The sequence below is a fragment of the Schistocerca piceifrons genome, chromosome 1 (assembly GCF_021461385.2).
Source record: "Schistocerca piceifrons isolate TAMUIC-IGC-003096 chromosome 1, iqSchPice1.1, whole genome shotgun sequence".
Classification (NCBI taxonomy): domain Eukaryota; kingdom Metazoa; phylum Arthropoda; class Insecta; order Orthoptera; family Acrididae; genus Schistocerca; species Schistocerca piceifrons.
In genome coordinates, this window is record NC_060138.1 from 525,027,237 (window position 1) to 525,046,591 (window position 19,355).

General features: G+C 40.5%; 1 protein-coding gene across 1 annotated transcript in view; it reads right to left on the reverse strand.

The window, feature by feature from the left end:
* LOC124798292 (ubiquitin-conjugating enzyme E2 S) overlaps positions 1-19,355 on the reverse strand; it is a 71,649-nt gene that overhangs the window by 21,812 nt on the left and 30,482 nt on the right. The window contains exon 2 of the mRNA XM_047261623.1: positions 3,658-3,805. Coding sequence (XP_047117579.1) covers positions 3,658-3,805 — 148 coding nt within the window. The remainder of the gene's footprint in view (positions 1-3,657; positions 3,806-19,355) is intronic.

A 19,355-nucleotide genomic window follows, 5' to 3' on the forward strand; every position in this document is an offset into this window, starting at 1 on the left:
GATTGGGTTTGTGAATTTTAGGAAGAAGGTAGAAGTTAGGGGTGCGGGGTGTCGGTGGGGTCAGGAGGTTGATGGAGTCAGATGAAAGGTTTTGTAGGGGGCCTAAGGTTCTGAGGATTCCTTGAAGCTCCGCCTGGACATCAGGAATGGGATTACCTTGGCAAACTTTGTATGTGGTGTTGTCTGAAAGCTGACGCAGTCCCTCAGCCACACACTCCCGACGATCAAGTACCATGGTCGTGGAACCCTTGTCTGCCGGAAGAATGACGATGGATCGGTCAGCCTTCAGAGCACGGATATCTTGGGCTTCAGCAGTGGTGATGTTGGGAGTAGGATTAAGGTTTTTTAAGAAGGATTGAGAGGCAAGGCTGGAAGTCAGAAATTCCTGGAAGGTTTGGAGAGGGTGATTTTGAGGAAGAGGAGGTGGGTCCCACTGTGACGGAGGACGGAACTGTTCCAGGCTACTCACCATATAGAGGAGATGTTGAGTAATAGACACGTACAGCAAAAAGATTGCTATAGATCTGAGCTTTCAGCCAAAAGGATTTCTTCTAAACAGAAGAAAAACACACACACACACACACGCATGCACGGTTGGTCGCGCAGAGCAGATGTTGAGTCATAGACAGGCCCGATAAAAAGATTGCTGTGGTTGTGAACTTTCGGCCAAAAGGACTTCTAAACTAGAAAATGCACACACAGACACACACACACACACACACACACACACACACACACACACACACACACACACACACACACAAAGGACAACTCACACAACCTCTAGCCACTGAGGGTAGTCAAGACAATGCCTGTGTGTGAATGTTTTGCTTGTGTGAATGAGTGCGCATTTTCTAGTTTAGAAGTCCTTTTGGCCGAAAGTTAACAACCACAGCAATCTTTTTATCGGGCCTGTCAATGACTCAACATCTGCTCTATATGGTGAATAGCAATCAATCCTTTTCATAATAGATTACAAATTCAGAATGAATAGTGTCCAACCCTGAGTTTCCATTGTTTGTTTCCACACCTAGTGTGCTTCAGTGTTATTGATAGCCATACCATAGTTGCAAGCACAATGTAGGGTATCTGAGAAGAGATCAGACTAAGCTGTGGATCTTTAAGAGGGGCAGCCAAACTTTTCAGTAACTGCAGAGGCAACAGTCTGGATATCTGACTGAACTAGTCTTATAACATTAGTCAACAAGATTTTCCTATGCAAACAGCTGAAAGCATGGGTGTTACTGGAAAAACTGGCTTTCTACAGATCAGAGTAGGAAAAATTCAAAGCCTTAAAGGGTATATATATTAGAGAATTTAAAAAGAGAGATTGATAGGTTGAAGTTAAATATAGTGAGAATTAGTGAACTGTAAAGGCACAAAGAACATAACTTCTGGTCAGGTCAATACAGGGTTATTCACACAAAATCAAATAGTAATAATGCAGGATTAGTTCTAACAATGAATAAGAAAATAGGAATGTGGATAAGCTAAACAAATTATTGTAGCCAAGATAGAAATATTGTCAACATCCACCACAGTAGTAGTAGTAGTTTATATGTCCACAGGCTCTACAGATGAAGAGATGGAAACAATGACTGGAGAGTGAAAGAAATGACTGATAGTTACGAGGGATGAAAATTTGATTGTGACAGGGGACTGGAATTCAACAGTAGGAAAAGGAAGAGAAGAAAATATAGTGGGACAACATGGACAGGGAGGAACAAAAGAAAGGGATAGCCAGCTGACAGAATTTTGCATAGAGTATAATTTTAATACTTAATTGATAGCACATCATTCCACAGTCATGGAAGATAACGGAATATATACACAGTAAATAAACTTTAAGACAATATTAGTGAAAGAGAAGAGGAAGTAAATGAAGATTAGATGAGATAGGTATGATATTGCAAGAAGTATTTCACAATGTACTTTAAGACCTAAGTAGAAACAAGCCCCCTGCAAGACCCTCAGAATGACTGAGATCCTACACAAAACAATTCCACCTGTTGTGCAAAATACATGAATTGTTTGCAGAAGAATGGGAAAGCTTGTACAGGTTGACCTCAGGTACAATCAGGTTTGGATTCTGAACAAATATATGACACGCGAGGAAATACTGGCCATATAACTTAACTTAGAAGATAAAGGTAAACCTATGTTTATAGCGTTTGTAGATTTAGACCAAGCTTTTGACAATACTGGCTGGGCAACATTCTTTCAAATTTTGAAGATTATGGTAATAAAATTGCACCTTGAAAACAGTTTCCAAGATGTACATCAGCAAAACAAGGATAATGGCAGGTAGCCAAATTGAATCAGGCCATACTGAGAGAATCTAATTAGGAAATTGTAGACTAAAGGTTGCAGAACTTTTCGTCATTTAGGAAACATAATAACTTATGATGGTCAAAGCAGAGAACATATAAAATGCAATCCAGCAATAGCAAGAAAACCATTTCTGATAAAGTACAATTTTTTAAAATGGAATATAAATTTAAATGTTAGTAAGCTTTTTTTTAGAAGGTATTTGTATGGAGCACGGCTCACATCTCCACTTCCAATACATGCCACATGCATCCACCCAGCACATAGTCTTGTCCGTCACAGGCAATTCTACGCTGTCCGAAGTAGGGAAACACGTGAAAGCAGAAATGTCAAATATCAAGTCTGCTGTAACTTTAGCATAGCTCCTTATGTGAACATGAACACAAACCAGTTGTCCATACAAGTAAATGGCCACCAGCCAACTTAGTTCTTTCCCAAAGTTGACAACATGGTTAATGATGACTGTCTTTCAAAGGCAGCTTTACTATCCGTACTATCTAGATGTCCCCTCAATTTAACTTCACTGACTGCGTAGGTGAGAATTGCCAATAGAAGACATCTTTCAATTCTCTAACCCTAATGCATAACTTCCCCAATACTTTAGTTTGATGAAACACACTTATTTTCAATATTTTCAAGGTCGCCCCCCCCCCCCCTTATCAGTTCTGTATTACTCCCCCCACCCCCCACCCCCTTCCACGCAATTCCCACTGCATGAAGGTTGGGCTCGCCAGTACCACATTCCTATCACGTACTCCTTACTGACTCTACAACTGCAGCCAACATCCTATTTTTTCTTGACCCCTCCCATCTTATTTGTTCCTCTCAGCTGACACAACCCGTTGCCCCAGTTGGGCTGTTCCAATAGGACAGAATGTGAGTTCATGTTTTAATCTATTAACTCCATAAATGCACATTGTCTTTATCTTGTTCACGTGCCTGTTGACCATTCAATCTCACAACTACAGATATATCTTAAGTGGTTCCCTTTACTCATTTCACTTCTAGTTTTGCAAGTTTCATTTTTAGTGTCTATTCCAAAAATTTATTAGACTGTCTGGCATGTAAAACCTTAAAAGAACGATACAGTGAAAAACTTATAACATGCTATTTCCATAAATCATTTTCCTACAAATTCACTAATAACACATTCTCTTTAGCCTCCATGTGATCATCTGGTTCTGTAAGCATGTATCTGGTATTTATCTGTTTTATTTTAATGTTGCTGTGGGCCAGTTTACAGATATATATTTTTTGCTATACGTAATATTACCTTATGTACCTACAAACAAATCATAACATCATTGCTTTTAAGTGTTAGTATCATACCTGGGCCTTCAATGTATGCTTGGATGTCAGTTACATCTTCATCATTAATATTAACTCTTATTCCTTCTGGAGGGTCATTAGCTAAATCATGAATCTCCTTGGCAACACGTCTTATTATCTGTGGTGATAAATTCTCCACATTTGACATCTGAAACAGCAATTACATACTTTTTGTATAAGTGTGCAAAAGTGTGAGCACGCAGTAAAATGTAAACAAAAGAAGTTTGCTGGAAATAAAAGGCCAATACACTACAAAATGGTAAAACAAACAACATTTGAACAAGATGAATTACATACAAGAAATAAAGATCTTTATGAAAAAGGATGATGCCAGACTACTGAGTCATTAAGTATGGATCTGTTTCAATATATTATATGTCACCTAACTACATTTATGAATGACAGTACCACAAAAATAACTCTTACTGACTTCAGTATACCTTCGTTCCAAATTACATTTTTCAAACAAAATACTGTACCTTCCAATTCAGACCTCCATGGTTAGTAACAGTAACAATATTAGCACCCATTTATTTAGCTTTTTTGTTTGTGTGAAGTCCCAATGAGAGTGAGCTCATCACAAACGAAGCTTTAAGTTAGTTTTTACAATACAGAAACAAACCAACCTCATTATTGTAAAACAACCTACTCAGGTTGAGTAGTATCAAACATTACCTTATGCTGAACAAAGAACTATTAAAACTCTTAATTTATCACAGTACCAGTCACTGTGATAGGGTACAGTCACCATAACAGGGCACTAAAACACAAATATACAAAAATACTCCTAAAAGCATGTTATTAAAATTTATAAATTGCTTCAAGTTGAATGACACTTGCAGCCCTCTACCACAAGAAGGCTACAAATTGTATCATTAACAGGGTTGTGTGTAGTGTAATTATGTTGGTGCATGAGAAATAATGTGCTGTAACTGAGTTTCAAATTCAAAGAGTTCGTCCACACATAGAGCAAGTCTCCTTCAGAATAACAATGCCACACCACACCCAAGTGCTGTGACATCTGCAACAATATGATGCCTTAGGTTACTATCACTGATCATCTTCCATACAGTCTCGAATTGGCCCCATCCGATTTTCATCTGTTTCCAAAACTTAAATAATACCTTTGAGGACTTCACTTTGATAGTGACGAAGCAGTGCAAGCAGAAGTGAGGTTGTGGCTCTGTCAGGAAAGTAAAATATTCTACAGTGACAGAAACAACAAAGTGGTCTCTTGTTGGGAAAAATGTGTTCATTGACAGGGTGATTATGTTGAGAAATAAACATGCAGACACGATGAATAAAGATTTAAAATGTTAATAGCATTATTTCCCCGTCTTAATTGTTAATATCTTAGGCTAACTCATTTACAATTACAAGCAATATGGTTCTAGTTACAAAATAATGTTCAATTGATAGGCTGCATACGAAGCTGTAGTTTATATTATGAACTTTCAATTTCTTTGTAGCCTCCGTTCAAAACATGACCTAAATATTAATGAAAATATTTTAGGTTTTGACATCACATGCAACGTTTTGTCAGAATATTATACAGAAGAGGAACTGTCCATATTTTAAAGCACTGATTTCTTGCATGAATGCACTGTTTCAGAACAATACTATTTCAGAAATTCTTTTCAGACTTCAGGTCACACCAATAGGCTTTTGACTGAGCACTTATCAGTCACTGTTATGCAGTTACTGCTGGTTACTGAGGTTTACTACAGTACAGCCATGCAATCTGTTGTGGACCTCGTATCTGGTTCATTATGGCCTAAATGGTAGTCATTAGTTAGCATTTGACATGGTAAGTCATTGCAGCTTATGGAGGTCAAAGTGCTTGATAGTGCTGGAAGCCCAAGATGATTTTACTGAACTGCAATTTTTTTGCTACAATGAAACTGTTTGAGAAAGACAAAAACAATCAGTTTGAAGTAAAGCATAGTAGTATTATGGTATTGCATAAAATTTATCACATGACAATACACATGAACTACAAAATAATGTTCCTCTTACAGGTAAGATATAGTAATTCTTTTCCATAAATTACTGCTACACAAATAGGAGGGCCTTTTTTTTTCTTTTTCAACCTCCAATCAATTAGTATAGAAGCTACATGAGCAGCAGGAAGTGGACATGCACTGTAGGCTACTGCACAACTCTCGCTCTACACACTACACCATTGCTGACCTCAAGGCATCAGCCTGCATTGCACTACAGCCACATAAACATGGCTGCCATCATTGTTGCTCCCGCTAAGTGTGAATTACGAAGTGTAATTTGGTTTCTGTAAGCAGAAGGGAATAGTGCAACAGAAATTTATCGGAGAATGAGCCGAGTGTACAGTGATAACTTCATGACTAATGGTGTTGTGCTTGAATGGTGACGAAAGTTTAAAGATGGCTGAAATGACGTGCATGACGAATAGGGCCAAGGACGCAAGTCTGTCGTTACAGCCGACCTTGTTCAACGAGTTGATATAATGGTTAGAGAAAATTGTAGGTTCACCATAACTGCTTTTTCTATAGAAATTCCGGAAGTTTCAAGATCTGTCGTACACTCTATTGTTATTGAACATTTAGGCTATAAAAAACTTTGTGCTCATTGGGTTCCAAAAATGTTGACGGATGCACATAAAAGTCACCGAATAGCGTCAGTTTTGAATTTCCTTGACCATTATCACGGCGAAGGAGAGAACTTTCTGAAATCAATTGTTACTGGGGATGAACCTTGGATCCAATAGAACAAACTGGAAATAAAACGACAAACATGACAATGGATACATCCAAATTCACCAAACAAACCAAAAAAATTCAAATAAACGCTCAACAACAGAAAGGTTATGGCTACTGTGTTTTGGGACCAAAAAGGTGTGTTGTTTGTAGAGTTTATGCAGCCCGGAACCACTATCAATGCAGCTGCTTATTGTGAAACTTTACGATGTCTGCGGAGAGCCCTTCAAAACAAACAAAGAGGAACACTGACTTCAGGAATTGAGTTGACCCATGGCAACGTTCGTCCACACACTGCTGGCACAACCCAACAGCTCCTTGAACAGTTGCCACGGGACATTCTCGATCATCTGCCGTACAGTCCAGACCTGGCACCCAGCGACTTCCACCTTTTCCCTGAACTGAAGACGTGGCTAGGAGGGCAGCACTTTAAAATCAACAAAGATCTTCAAAACAACATCACTGCTCATTTGAAATTGTTGGTGGCAACATTTTTTGAAGAGGGTATTGCAAAGCTTGTCCACAGGTATGATAAATGTCTCAATCTTTTTGGTGATTATGTTGAAAAGTAACCATAAGTGTACAAAACTTTTGGTAATAAAATAATAGTTTTCTAGGAACTTGCCTTTTATTTATAGCCAATCGGATTTTTTTTTTAAATCCCTCGTATTATTCATTCAAACAAATGTTTAAATAATTTACTTTCCAATACAGTGTTTCTCCCAGGCGCTGTAGGATTGTCAAAGTTTTATTGTCAGTAATGGAATGAGTCACCTACATACATACAATGCCACTTTGAATTATCTTATGGATTATTACTTATTTCTAAGTTTTTATATTGAAAGTGGAACCTGCTGATAGTACTGGATGGCAAAGGAAACGGTCATGTCCTTTAAAAAAAAAAAAAACTATCTTGGTACTGGCCTTGAGTAAACTACAAAAAAAACAGATCTGGATGGCTGAAAGGTAATCTGAATAATTTTTTCTCTCTAAAGTGAGTCCAATGTCTTAACCTCTACACTATCTTGTTCACTATTAGCATAGGCATTAACCCAAATTTAGAAAGGGGAAATTTAAATATGGTGTCTGGCAAAGTTTTGTACTTCACCCATTCCTGTTCTTGACATGTCATTATTTACTCTTCAAAAAACTGTGATGGGTTGCCAACGATACAAGTATATTGACAAAGGGACCAAGTACATCCATACTGAGAACAGAGGGTTGGGCTTACAAATGGTTCAAAGCAATCAACAGAACTTATAAACGCCAGTGGATATCGATATGGACGCAGTTTAGCTGGTGTGGGTCTCATGAGAGAGTAGTGTGATAAGCTGTCACAGACAGTGTGTGCGATGTGTTGTATGAGCAGAACCAATGACCAATCACTATCGACAATGATAGGACAGGGCCATCATTTTTTATGCCCATTGCAACGACCTCAGGCCTGGTTTTTGTCTCACAGGAAGCTCCTGTGGCACTGTTCTGTATCCAGTTTTCATTTAACAGAGCACGTTTTCTAATGGCAGAGATGGAATAACCAAGAATACAAACATTTTGTTTGCAATGGACAAACTTTGTATGTTTTTTGTCTGAAGGTTGTGAGACTTAACAAGTTGGCACTCCTCTATCTATCATGTTTGCTACTTCCATGACTGACTAAATTTTTTCCGATTTTTCATTCTATTTTCAGTAGAGCTGCAAACAAAATATAAAAAATGTACACGAATATGTTAAAGTGTTATTTAGGCAAAGTTCCACATTAATTTACTGTTCAGATGGTTCTACCGAATTTTCTGATTGCAATGATGCATTAGCCTTCCGAGAAATTAAAACTAACTGAAAATTCTAATACAGTGCATGGAGATTTTTGTGCTAACAAGCACTCTTTCTGAGAACATACTTGAAATTACTTGAAGATAATTAACTCATAATAATTTCAACTGCCAATTTTGCCCTGGTGTGTGTTAGATTCCAACTTTTAATGCTATACTTTTGTTGCTGTATTTGTTGCCGAGTCAAATGACTTCTCATTAATCAATTAAGCCACTAAGATTCTGAAAAATTTATTATAACATAAAATTATTTTCAAGATGGATGCCATACTCATAGTTACAGTATTCCCAATGATGCATCATAACAGGGTTTTGTATACTTTTATAACTTGCTAGCCTTCAACGTTCTTCATAAACCAAACAACTGTCAAATTTTCACAATTCATTCGAAACAGTGAAACAGCTTATTTTCCAAAACATTATGTAGTTTCCAAGATCAGGCCAGTCTTACACATCCCACCCAAAAATCACCAGTCTGTGTTCAGACAGGAAACATTAACACCTACCTTGAAAGAGAGAATGGTCTTTTCTTTTTATTTATTTATTTTATGGTTTTAACTGCGCAAAACTGCTACCGTCATAAGTGCCCAATCAGTGGCTTAGGGAAGGGTAAAAAACCGAAAGTTAAATCAGCAGCAATGGGAGCAAAACTCAAGGAGGGAAACTAAAAACGGAAGGAAAGCGTAGAAAATTACTACTGAAGGGGGGGGTTCCCCAAAAAGGAGCTTCAAATGACCGATCATCTCACTGACACAGATAAACTCAAGGATGCGATCGGCTGAGAACGTATCATCTGCTAAAAGGGAAGGTAGATCAGGCAACAGCTGTAATCGGACGCATAGCGGATTAAAATAAGGGTAGCGAAGTAAAAGGTGTCTCACCGTCCACAGTTGAGAGCAGTGAGGAAAAAGCGGTGGAGGATCGCCACTTAAAAGATGTCAATGGCTAAAAAGACAGTGCCTTATCCGAAGTCTAGTTAAAATTACCTCTTCTCAACAACGAGGCCAGGAGGAAGAGGTCCAAGCACAGGGAAGAGATCTGACGTCCCGTAATTTGTTATCGGGAAGTGTAGACCAATGTGTGTGCCATGAAAGAGCAACACAACGACATAAAACGCTCTGTAGATCGGCAAAGGGAACCATGTGAACAGTGGGCCGAGGAAGAGAGACTGCAGCCTTTGCCACTTTATCGGATGCCTCATTTCCACGGATACCAATGTGCCCTGGGATCCAGAGGAATGTCACCGAGACGTGGAGCAAGTGGAAGCAGTCCCGAATCCGGTGGACCAGAGGGTAGACGGGATAAATGTTGAGAAGAGAGCTGAGTGAATCCGAGGATACAATATCTGTGGTTGCTTATGGCGACAGATGCACTGGACAGCCTGGAGAACAACATGAAGCTCCACAGTAAAAACCGAACACTGGTCGGGAAGCCGATATCTAATAGGGGCATCGCCAACAATATAGGCGTCAGTGTAAATAAACATGGTATCCTCCATTTGTGCACATAGAGCAGCAAATGCCCAATGATAAAATATCAGAGGGGTAGTATCTTTGGGAAGCTGACAAGGTTCACGGAGAAGGCAGGTCTGGGGACGAAGCCAAGGTAGCGCCATAACCCTATTTGTCCAGAAAGTTTTAGGAAAGTGGAAGGAAGGAGAAAGTAGCAGTTGACGGAAGCAGACTCCTGGTGGTAGTAGAGAGGAAGGGCGGCCTGTATACCCTAAATCCAAGGAGGCATGGGCGGGGAGAGGAAAGGCAAGTGTTGGATGAGCAGGCATGGAAGACAGATGACTAGTGCAGTGACTCAGTAGGACAGCCCGCCGATTGGATAGCAGAGGTTCGACAGTGTAAAAGCTCTCCATGGGGCTGGTGTAAAAAGCTCCAGATGCTAAACGCAATCCATGGTGGTGGACAGAGTCGAGACGCTAAAGAATAGATGACCGTGCAGAGGTATAAACTATGCTTCCACAGTCCAATTTCGAGTCACTAAGGTGCAATATAGGTGGAGGAGGATCACTCGGTCCACTCCCTAGGAGGTACCACTCAGAACACAGAGGGTGTTGAGGGATCGCAGACAGCGAGCCAACAGATATGAAACATGGGAAGACCAGCACAGTTTTCTGTCAAACATTAGTCCTAAGAATTTGGCAATGTCCGCGAATGGAAGGTAGACAGGGCCTAGAGGTAGGGAAGGCGGAGGAAACTCCATACGACGCCAAAAATTTACACAGACGGTCTTACTGAGACAAAATCAGAATCCGGTTTCGATGCTCCATGAGTGGAGGTGATCGAGACATCCTTGAAGACGTTGCTCAAGAAGGCTGGTCCATTGAGAGCTGTAGTAGATTGTAAAATTGTCGACAAAAAGGGAGCCCAAGAAATCAGGCAGGAGACAACCCATAATCGGATTTATGGTGATTGCAAACAGTACACTTACCATGGAGCCCTGGGGCACCCCGTTTTCTTGGGAGAAAGAACGGGACAGAGTAGTGTCACTCGCACCTTAAATGTGCGCTCTGTCATAAATTCACGACTGAAAAGGGCTGGCCGACCTCGAAAGCCTCAAGAGAACAGTGTGCGGAGGATGCCTGCCCTCAAGAGGTATCATAAGCCCTCTCCAAATCAAAAAATATTGCTATCGTTTGGCGTTTCCTGAGAAAATTGTTCATGATAGAAGTGGAGAGGGCAACAAGATGGTCAACTGCAGAACAACGCTTTCGGAAACTGCATTGGGCAGGTGTTAAAAGGTTTCGCGACACCAGCCACCAGCCTAAACGGCAATTCACCATACACTCCAAAACCTTACATACACTACTCATGAGAGATATGGGGTGATAGCTACTCGGGAGATGTTTGTCTTGTACAGGTTTCGGAAAAGGAATGACGATAGCTTCCTACCAGCTACTGGGAAAGGTACTGTCGGTCCAAAATCAATTATAAAGGTGAAGAAGGTGACGCAGACTATGGTATGATAAATGCAGCAACATCTGGACGTGGATGTCATCCGGTCCTGGGGAGGAAGAGCGAGAGGAAAAGAGTGTTGGAGTTCCTGCTTAGAGAAAATAGTATTATAGGGTAATTCCATGGAAATGTGACATTTTTTGTCATAATTAAAATTTTCTTCCACTTAATCATGTAGCATGTCATATTGAAGCTCAGAATGTGTAGTTTCTGAATTTGGCAACACTGCAACAATAAACTTAGCATGAGCTATACAATAGAAGCCTAAATATAAACAGTAACATTGCCTTGCATAGAAGCCATTATTGGCATTTTCAGTGAACTAAAACGTCTTTACTCCTATATTAAACATATTTTACATGTGGTATGCTATATGGTGAACTCCCCAGTCAATTAATGTAGGTTTTTTCACAACCCATTGACTATTATGGTGTGGGCAGATAATAATCATAGTAGCTTTGACGTCGGTGTTATGTTAGTCGCCAAACACACAATTTTTTCACATTTGTACTGTGATTTCAGCTTTTTTGAGCTATTGTATCCATAAACATTAGGACAGACATCCAATATAGCATACTAAGAAAGGGGATGCGTAATATGCTTCTACAAACTCTAATAGTAGGCGTGACAAACGTAACAGGTATTTTGCGACTCACGTAACCTCCATTATTTGTTACATTAGTCACTGGCTATACCGACATTTTATCTGCCTCACTGGAAATAACAGTTTAATTTTACTATTTAATTTCAAACAGACAATGTTAGTGTGTGTCAAAAATAACGTATAAAATATTTATGACTATTAATAGCCTACTTTTTTCGGTAGGAAAATTAGTTGAAACGTGCATCATTGGCCACAATGGCTCCAATGACACCAGCAGAACGGGAAAGAAGTCGAGCTAAGCAAGATCCACAGAAGAAGGAAATGGAAAGTCAGAAAGCACGTGAAAATATGAAGAAACTCTGAGAAATTACGAAAGGTAACAAGAAAATTCAACAAAAGGAGAGGGATGCTTCAAGAATCCGTACGAAAAGAATGAGAGAATGCCGATAACAGGCTTCTGATGAAACAGCATCTCCTACAATGTCAACAAGTTCGTCTGAAATATCACCATACAAAAGTGCTCGGTCACTACAAAGAGCTGTCAGAAAAGTGAATGAAGATTTACCCAGCAGTCCTCGAAAACGAAGAAAAGTGATAACGAAATTATTTTCAACAAGTTTATGTAGCATCTCTCTGTGTAACACAGTGTCAAGACATAGGTCAACTGCAATCACTGAAGAAACTAAACAACTTGTGCAAGTTTTCTTACGCAGTGATACAATTTCACGCCAGCTGCCTGTTAAGAAAGATGTGAAAGTTGTCTGGGATGCACAAACAAAGACAAGCATGCAAAAGAGGCTGACGATGTTCAATCCGAAGGAGGCCCATTTTTGTTTAAAGAAAAGTACCCTGATGTGAAAATAGGACTGTCATTGTTTTGCCAACTGGGTCCACCAGATGTTGACTTGTTTGGCGCACCAGATGTTGACTTGTTTGGCTCTGAGACAAGAAGCGTGTTGTTATTTATACTGTGAGAACTTTGAATTCCTTCTTTGCCAGATCCATTTGTAAACAAGTGCAGAAACATCCACAAATGGCTTTGTACGTTCTATTGTGTGTAATATGCATAACAAAAACTGTATTATAGGAATATGTCACTTGTGCTTACCTTCCAAACAATTAGTAGACACCTTGGAGTTCAGAGTGCAACAGTCAACTGAAGAACTTGAGAACTGCAAGATTCAAGTCATTCAGTGGGATATAAGGGGTGCAATTGTGATCCAAGAATGGGATCTTCTTGAAGCAAGAGATGAACCAACATCCCAACTCCAGAAAGTAAAATTACACCTATATAACATATACCGACAGGCATCAGAATTGCAGAAACAGAAAGACTCTCCCCAGCCAGGAAGTGTGATATTGCAAACAGACTTTGCTGGAAACTATTGTATAAGACACCAGAGTGAAGTAATGGCAGCACACTGGAACAACGATTGTGCTGTGACAATATATACTGCAGTCGTACATCATCGACCAGATTCTACCGAGGATGTCAAGCATCAGTGTTATTCTGTGATTTCAGATTGTACCAGTCACACATCTGCAGAAGTACAGATCTTTAACAAAGCCATCATAACACATTTTGAAGAGCACTTCGAGACAGTTGAAAAAATTACAGTATGGAGTGATAGAGCAGCCAGTCATGTCAAGAACAGGTATTCCATGGCAGCTATGTCGGCGTGCCCAAAATATTCTACTTGGAACTTTTTTGAATCGTGTCATGGTAAGGGCGCACATGATGGTGTGGGTGCTGTCGCATAAAGATATGTGTGGAGGTGCGTCCTCCGAAGGTGGCGAGCATATTTCGAATGCTACAGAGTTCTATAATGTTCTTGTTGCTGGTAATTTGAATATGCAGGTCCTGTTTGTCACCGAGAGTGACATGCAAGAAGAAAAACGTGAACTGAGTAACTTTTTTAAAGATGTAGCTACTGTCCAAGGTATCAAGGGAGCGCATTGTGTGAAATGAGTAGGAAATTTGCAGGTTTTGTTGTATGAAAACACAGCAGATGTGGTTGCCATATCGGATAGTGTAAGATTTTACACTGTCACTCTTCATAATAGCAAAGATGATTCAGATAGCAGTATTCCCCAAGAAAGTAGTGAAGACTTTAGTGATGTCCTAACATTTAGTAATTCTGATTCTATAGAACTATCTGTACATGACTGGTGCATTGTTCAGTATGATAATCAGAGGTATCCTGGAGAAGTTGTTGAAGTGGATCCTGAGGATTGTAATTCTTTTCAAGTGTCTGTCATGATTCCTGCTGGCACATCTACATATAAATGGCCTGACAAAAAGGATCAAATTATTTATCACAAGAGTGACATTGTGAAGAGACCGCAATCACCACCATACCCACTGAATCATCGTGGTCATTTCAAGTTCAGTGAGGCTATATGAGATTTATCCAATGCTGTATGCTTTGTATTTACACACGTGCTTCAATCATAAGGCTGTAACTTATTTTGAAATAAAGTTAATAGTTATGACCATTGTGTTACGCTTGTCACAGCACCTTACTGATAAAATCTTCCTGCCTACACCTAATAATTAGCCACACAGCAATTAGCAGCAGTAAGAAGTAAAGTAGAGTACAGAGGTCAAAGTCATATCTTAAGGGTGAAACTAAACAGCATTGGCACTTGACAAAAGCTGTTACGACATCAGTTGGTTTTTAAAGTGTCACACGAATGTTACATCTGTCACACTTTTTTAAATTTTATCTATAAATAAGCTATTGTATTTATAGGCAATTTGTGAAATTCTCATCAGAGAAGCCTGGAAGTCAAACTATCATGTGTAGTATAAAGGTTGTGAAAAAGTAATCATTGTTGCCAAAAGGGAAGGGTTAAAATGTCTGTTGTCACTGAAAAATGTTACGTTAGTCACCCTATAGCTCTCGTGATTTTGAGAGGAGAAAGCAAGAGGTTGCACTGCCTCTGCTCATTTCTTCAGGAGAAAGGCTGGCAGGTAATTTGACGAGCTCAAAATCTCAGCAAAGTGTTGATCAATGAGTTAGAAATTGCAACTTTCTGCACTAAGGTATCTTGTGCGACAGTTAGCCCAGAGATTGGGAAGAAACTAGATGTGCCAGATACCATCAAATTTGACTCCAAACTACAGATGGGGGAGTGAAGGTGTTAAAGGAGCTAGTAAAGAAGTCCCAGCTTGCCTTCTTGCCATCGCGGATGATGCGACGGCATCACGCACGTAACTGCTTATAGTGGATACAGTTGGCCAACGTAGGATGGTGGCAGAAAACGTGAAGAGCACGTCTCCGCTCGCATATTTCGGCACAGCACACCTTGTTCCACTAAGGAACTGGGAAACGCTGGGGTAAAGGGGAGGTACGAGGTATTGAATGTTCTGCGGCTGTAAGAATAACTTCCGTAACATGAACGACCTGATCGTCAATGCTAGGAAATTGATGATCATAAAATGTCGCTAGAGAGGAGAAACGGAAGATATGCAGCCCGGAAAGGAAAGACAGCTGCACTGACTTCGGGTCCCATGCTCGCCACGCATATATCCACAAAAGAGTTGTGGACCCCCGGAGAGGAGGGGGGGGGGGGGGGGGGCAATGGCCAGAAATCACAGAAACAAAAACTGTCCGTCAGTATGGTATAATTTCCTACAGTCTTAAAGGCTCATAAAATGAACGAGTGTATTTTGGAAAGTAAAGATACACCATACGCCAAAGGAACAGAAGAGTTTTGGCGAGCAAGTTGGCAACACTGGTGTTAACCTTGAACCGTTAGCTTTCTCCTCGCACGGTCGTTCGGCAGTTGAACGTTTCTTCTGGTTGGATTAGGTCGTGTTTAAAATGGCTGCGCCAATTCAGAATCCCGCCAAATGCGAAATGCGCTCCGTCATACGTTTTCTCCATGCAAAAGGTGAGCGACCAGCGGATATTCACAAAGAAATTGTTTCTGGTTATGGGAACATTATGAATCGACAAAATATAACGAAATAGTGTCATCATTTCTCTGAAGGTAAGACTGATGTTCATGGCGAACAAAGAACAGGTCAGCCATCTGTGATCTCTGATGCCCTTCTTCGGAGAACGGAGGAAGCAATCCGTGCGAATAGACATCTCACACTGAAAGAATTGCATCAGATCATAACAGACGTGTCAATGACAACTCTTTATGACATTGTGACTGTTAAGTTAGGGTACAGGAAATTGTGTGTGCGCGCTGGGTTCCAAAACTGATAACAGAAGAACACAAAAAGAAAAGGATGGGCTTTGCACTCGACTTCCTCACATGCTATGCTGAAGCAGGTAATGAGTTCCTTGATCACATTGTGACAGGTGACGAGACGTGGGTTTATCACCATACACCTGAATCCAAGCAACAATCAATGCAATGGCGCCATTCGAGTTCACCAAAAGCCAAGAAATGCAAAATGTCGAATTCAGTGAAGAAAATCATGGCTTCTGTTTTTTTGGGACAGACAAGGCATTTTTCTGTTGGAATTTATGCCTCCTGGAACGACATTTAATGCTGCTGCATGTTGCCAGACTTTGAAACGTCTTCGAAGGGCAATTCAAAACAAACACAGGGGAATGCTGACAGGTGGAGTCCGCTTGCTTCATGACAACACTCGACCTCACACAGTGCTCGTAACCAAAGCACTACTCAAACAATTCAAATGGGACGTATTAGACCATAAGCCATACAGCCCGGAACTTGCGCCCACCGACTGCCATGTCTTCCATTACCTGAAGTCACATCTTGGTGGAAAATCATTCCACGACGATGAAGAGATCAAAGATGAAGTTGAAATGTGGTTCCGACAACAGGCGGCAACCTTCTATGATTGTGGGATACAAAAGCTTGTGCACCGAATTAACAAATGTTTGGATAAGGGGGGGTGGTTATGTCAAAAAATAACAAATAATCCCGTTAATAAGATGTAACTGACGTTTTCTAAATAAATACTCTATTTAAGGACTGCAAGCCATTGTATCTTTACTTTTCGAAATTCCCTCGTACAATTCTTGAGTCAGATCCTATGTTCAGGGATGTGTCATTTATTAACTCAATGACAATATCTTGTATGTATTTCACATGGTGAATTTGTATTTGAGTTCAATGGCTGTGATTAACTTTGACAATGGTGTACTGCTAAGAATACTCAATGCAGCTATAGACACTGGTGATTAGTGGAAACATATTTGCACTGTGCAATCTCATTTAAGAATGTCATTTTTGTGCAACCTGAAAAACAGTGTATTACTCTGGTAAAATTATTTTGCTACCCAACATAGTGACTAATTTACAGTGGAGGAAAATCAGTACAAAGGCATGGATATTTGAACGAAAATTAACATTGTTGGCTGGAACTTGTGCAAAGTGCATGTGCAGTAGTATGAGATATAGTATACTGACAAATGCAGTAAAATGGTATCACATTTCATGTCAGTTGTATGGTATATAACACGACATCAATGATCCAGATGGCAGAAGGTGGAAATCAGTAAAGGCAATTGGTTCTGTGCAGTGTCAGTATGTGCATTTACTGCAGATAGGAAATGAGATGAAAATGCAAAAATCAGAGTGTACACGAAAATGGGACTTTCTAATCATCAAATCGCCAAGAGGCTGAACTATTCAAGTACAGTGATTGCTAATTTTGTTACCCTGAGTGCATGATTTGGACAAAATGGAAAATATGGACTAAGTAGAAAATTTTTTGAGGCACCAAAATGGTCAAGTTATTCTTCTCAACTTCTTGTTGATTTACTGATGCCAGCACTGATAGGCGTGCACAGCAAATTTTATGAAATGACAAACATCTTGGATTCAAGAAATGACAGAAGAAATCTGTTCCACAATGAAACATATAAAGGCTAGATTGGAGTTCGCTGAAAAATGTATCATGGACTTCAGAAGGGAATAAAGTAATCTTCAAAATGATGAGAAGAAGTTTAATTTAGGTAGGCCAGGTGGATTTCAATATTACTGGCATGATATGGGAACAGAGCAGCACGTAAGAATGAGCAGCAATTTTTGTGGTGGAAGTGTTACGATTTGGGCAGCCTTTTTCTCAAGGTAAATCATGCATCGCTTGGCTGAACATTACAATGAACTCTAGCACGTACACTGAGATGTTAGAGACAACATTGATTAGAATGTATGAGGACTTAGGGAATGAATTCCTAATGTTTCAATAACATAATTCATATATGTGCACATTTCTGCTACAACCAAAAAGTTGTTTGAAGATAAAAGATATTGATGTATTGCTTGGCCTGCATGTAGCCCAGATACAAGCTCTGCGGAAAACATTTGGGGAATACTTGCAAGGTGAGTTCATTGCAATGAAAGGCAATCTGAGGCCATATGGATGTTGAGAAATGTGATATGAGAAGGGTGGGTGGCAATTTCACTGCAACAACAAACCCTACAAAAATATATGCCAAAGAGATTTTCTGAGGTAGCTACGAAGAACAAAAGCTGGACGAAGTACTAACAATGCAATGACAGAACAGGACAGTGAGTGCCGTTATACCAATTTCCATCCAGAAAATGCAGATGCCTTATTTTCAGGATGGAATGTAACAATACCAGAGAAGGAAAGTTGCTACTCACCATATAGCAGAGATGCTGAGTTGCGATAGGCACAATAAAAAGATTCACACACTCATAGCTATTGTCAGCAGTAGACACACACACACACACACACACACACACACACACACACACACACACACACACAGCATCAGTGCACGATGGGAGTGGCGACTGGGTGGGGTAAGGAGGAGGCTGGAGAGGGGAGGGGGAGGGAGTATGGTGGGAGTGGTGGACAGTGAAGTGCTGCAGTTTAGACAGAGGGCAGGAGAGGAGATGCGGAGGGGGGAGGGGGTAGGTAGCAGAAAGGAGAGAAATAAAAATAAAAATAAATTAAAAGACTAGGTGTGGAGGTGAAATGACGGCTGTGTAGTGCTGGAATGGGAACAGGGAGGGAGCTGGATGGGTGAGGACAGCGACTAACGAAGGTCGAGGCCAGGAGGGTTACGGGGACATAGGATGTATTGCAGGGCAAGTTCCCACCTGTGCAGTTCAGAAAAGCTGGTGGTGGTGGGAAGGATCCATATGGCATAGGCTGTGAAGCAGTCATCGAGATGAGGGGTATCATATTTGGCAGCGTGTTCAGAAACAGGGTGGTCTACTTGTTTTTTGGCCACAGTTTGTCGGTGGCCGTTCATGCGGACAGACAGCTTGTTGGTTGTCATGCCTATGTAGAATGCAGCACAGTGGTTGCAGCTTAGCTTGTAAATCAAATGACTGGTTTCACAGGTAGTCCTGCCTTTCATGGGATAGGTGATGTTAGTGACCGGACTGGAGTAGGTGGTGGTAGGAGGATGTATGGGACAGGTCTTGCATCTAGGTCTGTTACAGCGGTATGAGCCATGCGGTAAGGTATTGGGAGCAGGGGTTGTGTAAGGATGGACGAGTATATTGTGTTGGTTCGGTGGATGGCGGAATACCACGGTAGGAGGGGTGGGAAGGATAGTGAGTAGGACATCTCTCATTTCAGGGCACGATGAGAGGCAAC